The sequence below is a fragment of the Pterocles gutturalis genome, unplaced genomic scaffold (assembly GCF_000699245.1).
Source record: "Pterocles gutturalis isolate BGI_N339 unplaced genomic scaffold, ASM69924v1 scaffold20566, whole genome shotgun sequence".
Taxonomy (NCBI): Eukaryota; Metazoa; Chordata; class Aves; order Pterocliformes; family Pteroclidae; genus Pterocles; species Pterocles gutturalis.
This window is the reverse complement of record NW_010101027.1, coordinates 812-5,511: the sequence shown is the minus strand read 5'-3', so window position 1 is coordinate 5,511 and position 4,700 is coordinate 812. Positions and strand designations below refer to the sequence as shown.

The following is a 4,700-nucleotide window of genomic DNA, read 5'->3' as shown; positions in this document are numbered from 1 at the left end:
GTATCCTCATTTACTCTCTTCTCTCTCACTTTCAGAAAGTTTGGTAATCTTTCTCAGAGAACTGCAGAAATGTGGAAGGAAAAGAAATCTCATAAACATAACCTAGTCCAACACTCTGACCCAAGGCAGGACCACTTGTATCTGCAATCCAGACTGGCTTGCCCAATTTGGCTGGCTGGTTTTTAGATATCTTCTACCCTGGAAGCCCTGCAGCTTCACTAGGTGATCTCTTCTAATACTTCACTGTCCTTGACCATGTGAAAGTTTTTCCTCAGGGTTCAGTTGAATCTCTAGCTACAAATGTCTAAGGCAATATCATTCTCCTTGCAGTCTGTCAACTATTTTTCTAGTTTGTCAAGAACATTTAAAATGTGAATCCTGACTTCTAACATACATCCAGTCTCTTCATGTCATCCTTTTCTGATAACATGAACTGAACTTTGGGCAGAACAGCTCAGACTCGGTCATAGAATATGATACGTAAAACATGCTTCCATTTCAGCAATGAAGCATAACTAGACCATGTATTATCTAATGTACTTTGCATACCCTGTCATTCAGATCTTGGTTCTGCACACACCTCCACCATTACTCAGACAGACAGATGAAACACTCATTTTTCTTGTGTTTCTACAATATACAATAGTATGCTTTGCCATTTACCTTTCTGTAAAAGGTCTTTTTTTGTTCCATGGATTTAGTCCTTTGGCTTTCTCTTTTATTTGAAAACATCTACACCACCTCCCCATGTTTCTAATACACATTTTGAGAATTCTCACCTCTCTGTCATTTTACTTGGCAAAACTCAACCCTGTCTCAGAAATTTAAACACTGTTTCTCTACAGGCTTATAAATCCTCAGTCTCATAGTGGAGGTAATGGGATTACAGAGAACCATAGAAACTTCAAAAATCTATCAAAACAAGATTCAGTGAAATGGCAGCCAATACCTTACTAAATCTACTCTTTTTTTTTAATTTACAGTCTGTAAGATTGTTTGCAGTTATTTTCAAGAAAACAACATATTAAAAAGCCACAGCTAGCTAGATTTGGAAGGGGGAAAAAGCACTCCATGCTTCCTTCCACCTACACAATCAAGAAACAAAAATTATTTTCCTTGCTCTTTCTCTGCTTTAGATTACACTACCCCACAATAATAAAAGAAACAAGGTAAAGAAGAACCACTGAAAAAGGAACAGAACAGCTGCATCTACAGCAATTATAACCAAATAAAATTGCAGCTGCAATTTTTTGCACTCATTGTACAAGGCAACTTCATACAGATGAGTGCTCATACTCCAAATCTTAAAGTTCATTCTAGATGATTCAAGCTTTAAGACACATCCTAGAATGGACATCTGCAGATAACCACTGAATGAAGGAACATAGGCTCCACTAGACAAAGTAGTTGTATATATAGAATGCCCTACCAGCACCTTCATAATAAAGCTTGCAACAAACCTGCTCTTTCAATTTTTACACTGTTTAGATCACTTTGCCAAATACACAAAGTTAGAACACTAAATTAAAATAGATCATACATTTAATTCCAAATTCTTGTGTTTAAAACTATGTGAAGACTGCACATTTTCCACAGGGGAAACAAAAGTACATAGCAATCAACTACTGTGGCACCAACAGCCAACTGCTGGTAGTGTCTTCTTAATCAGGACACTCACACTAAGGAAGCAGATCTCCACAACACAGACAGATCAGTAACTATGAAACACATAATACTCTATTACCATGTTTTCCCGTAGATCTTCATTCTGCGTCATTTGAATTATTGTCTGGAAAAGTCGAGGATGATATTGGATTAAGACTTCACAAGTCTCTCCATATCCACCCTAAAAAGCAATAGTTCAAAAACCATTTTAATCAAAAGAAACATTAGAATTGGGTTTTACACAATTATAGGCATTAAAATATATTGAGGATTACAAATATATATATTTTTAATGCTGAATGGAGAAATTCAATCCTAAAATAAACTGAAATTCAATTATGTACCAAGGTTAGATACAAAACATTCAGGACACGATGGAATCAAATTCCTTCAGTATATCGGCTCACATATATCCGCTCCCTTTCTTCTTTTTTTGAAACACTTTTCTATTTAGAAAGCCAAAGTCACATTTGAACACCACTTTCCCCAACAATTTACCAGAGATTAAAAACAGTGTAATATTTAGCTTCTCTTCCCATTGCTGATGGATGCCACCCATCTACCTAATTACATCCAGAATCTAATCCTTCAAGTATTTTCCTAAAGGTTTGTAAGGCACAAATCTGACTTGTTAAAGTAACAAATAGGAGAAACTCATGAAAGGGTTATTTAACTTTAAAATTAATACAGAAATATGATTCCACTTGTGCCTTAGATCAACAGCTCAAACTAACTTCACAACCTTTTGAGAAAAATGGTTGTTTGGGGAAGAACAGAACATGAATTTGTAGTTTATTTGTATCAACTCTTATTTAACACTGTTGCACTTTTAAGCAGAGAGATAACACTTGAATATAGACCAAATTCTACATTGGGAAGATGACCACGTAATGTATTAAATGCTGCAATTCCAGAGGCTCCTGTTTCCATGACAGTTCATAACTTCCTTCAATGGTAACAGATTAATTTAATTGCTCCTAGTTCCAAGAACTTCAGTATTAAAATTGAAACCACCCAGAATCCACAAGAATTAATGAAAGTCAGCTCTTCAAAATCAAGGTAATACCAAGTTGACAAGAACTATACAAAACTATAATTTCCATCTTCTAAAAACGTGTATCTGCTCTTAAAAGGAAACCTGTAAGCAAAGAATAAAACCCTTGATGTAAAAGAAAATAAAATGTTTTTTTCTCCTTTTTTACTTAGTATCACAAGCTTGTAAACCAGATGATCATGAACAGAGTACAATCATCACTACAAAACAGCAAACACCAGGTGTCACTGCTCACACCTAAAAAAAGTTGACAGAATTTTTATGTACAAAGTGGTGCCCTGGAGATCAGAAAACTGGAGACTGAAGCAGACATTTGAAGTGCTAATCATAAAAAACCAAGAACAGTACCATTAAGTACACGTTGGTATACTTTCTTACAGGTCCACGGCCATGGGAAGCCTCAAAACCGAATAGACTTTGTGTGGTTTTATGGTAAAGTCATTCTGCCATAATAAAGAGAAAAATCTAACTCTGAGCTTCACAGTTGAGTCAGTCATGAGGCAGTGTAGTGACCTGGCACTTCTGAATGACCAGATCTGAGGACTTATTAGGATTTCTTATATCCAAAAAGAAATGCTGTAAGTAACCTAACTTGATCAAGACCTTCTACAGATATTCTATTAAATAATTTTTTCCAGGGTTAAACATTCCAAAAACATCACATGGGTACTGAAGGTGGCAGTCTCTATCACATACACACAGCTACTTCAACTGCAGGTCTTAGACACAAGAGGAATCTTCAGAATCAAATAACTTACGATTATTTTAATTTGTTAGGACAGCAATAGGTTTGAACATTTCAAATTTACCCTGCCAAACTAATGACATGCACCAAGGTAATATGATGCCCACTAAGCACAGTGATTTTTCAGTCTCCAGCTCATACTCTTCTAGTCTGCTGATTACTAGCAAAGGTTCAAAAGTTTCCATTCATTCATTACATGTTATTTACATAGTGACCTTAAACTGGTCCTACAGAAAAATGTGTAAATGTTCACAAATCAAGAAAAGACACCCTAGCAAGCAGTACAAACAATATTTTGTATCAAGCAAAAAAGACTGTGTTTTGCAAAGCAGTTGAAAATGCTTAAGACTTCTTGTTCCTTGTTCATCATCCAGATACAGAATTTGGAATACCCTTGCAAAGTAAGATTCAGCACCATGTAAGTTTTGTTTGTTTTTATTAGTAATATCTCTTCAAGAGAAAATAAAATATATTAGTTGAGATAAACAAAATCAGTCCTTTCCGCATGCCTTCACCTCTTACTTGTTAAGAGTTAAGCACCAAAACAGAGTCTATTATCATTAGATCAAGGATTCCCAAACTTTCTAGTCAAATGGTGTTCCGCAAACTTTGTGTCTCATGAGCTCCAATCCTGCAAAGTCTTTAATGGGATCTCATTGACATCTTTAAAGCCTTTTGCAAAGGGTACAAATTTGAAACCTGCTAAAAAATTATTTGTAATTTAATTGCAAAAAAAAATTTTTGCAATTCTGTTTTGCCAAAGGACTACCATCTTCCATAGGCCTTAAAACTAAAAAGGTAACACTGATCAGATGACACTGCAGTGAGTGATAAAAGTTCACAGAAAAAGAGTGTTGCTAATTCAATACCTGTACACAGAGATCCAGTGGAGTAATACCATTTTTGTCTGGTAAATATTTGGCTCCTCTCATCAAAAGAATTTGTGCAGTGTCTCTCTGACCATGGCTATTCAAAGGAAGACAAAAAAGAGAGTTAATACAGCACTTATGCTCCACTGTGAGTGATAAATCTGGCTTTATCTAACAAACAAAACCAACATAAGCTAGGAGAAAACAAATAGTTCTGGTACGAAACTAAGCAGAAACACAGGATGGAAGACAATGCCACTTACACTATTCTATTCCCTTTCAAGGCCACTGCAGAAGCAGTGTAAAATTAGGTATGGCCCATTTATCCAGCCAGTCACCGTCTTCATTCAGAAATAGTTCATCTTAG

General features: G+C 35.6%; 1 protein-coding gene across 1 annotated transcript in view; it reads right to left on the bottom strand.

Moving 5' to 3' along the window:
* HACE1 (HECT domain and ankyrin repeat containing E3 ubiquitin protein ligase 1) overlaps window positions 1-4,477 on the bottom strand; it is a 37,260-nt gene extending 32,783 nt beyond the window's left edge. Inside the window, exons 1-2 of the mRNA XM_010081974.1 lie at window positions 4,334-4,477; window positions 1,745-1,846 (exon numbers count right to left, since the gene is read on the bottom strand). Of these exons, the coding sequence (XP_010080276.1) occupies window positions 1,745-1,846; window positions 4,334-4,396 (165 nt within the window). The 5' untranslated portion in view covers window positions 4,397-4,477. The remainder of the gene's footprint in view (window positions 1-1,744; window positions 1,847-4,333) is intronic.
* Window positions 4,478-4,700: the final 223 nt, after the last annotated feature.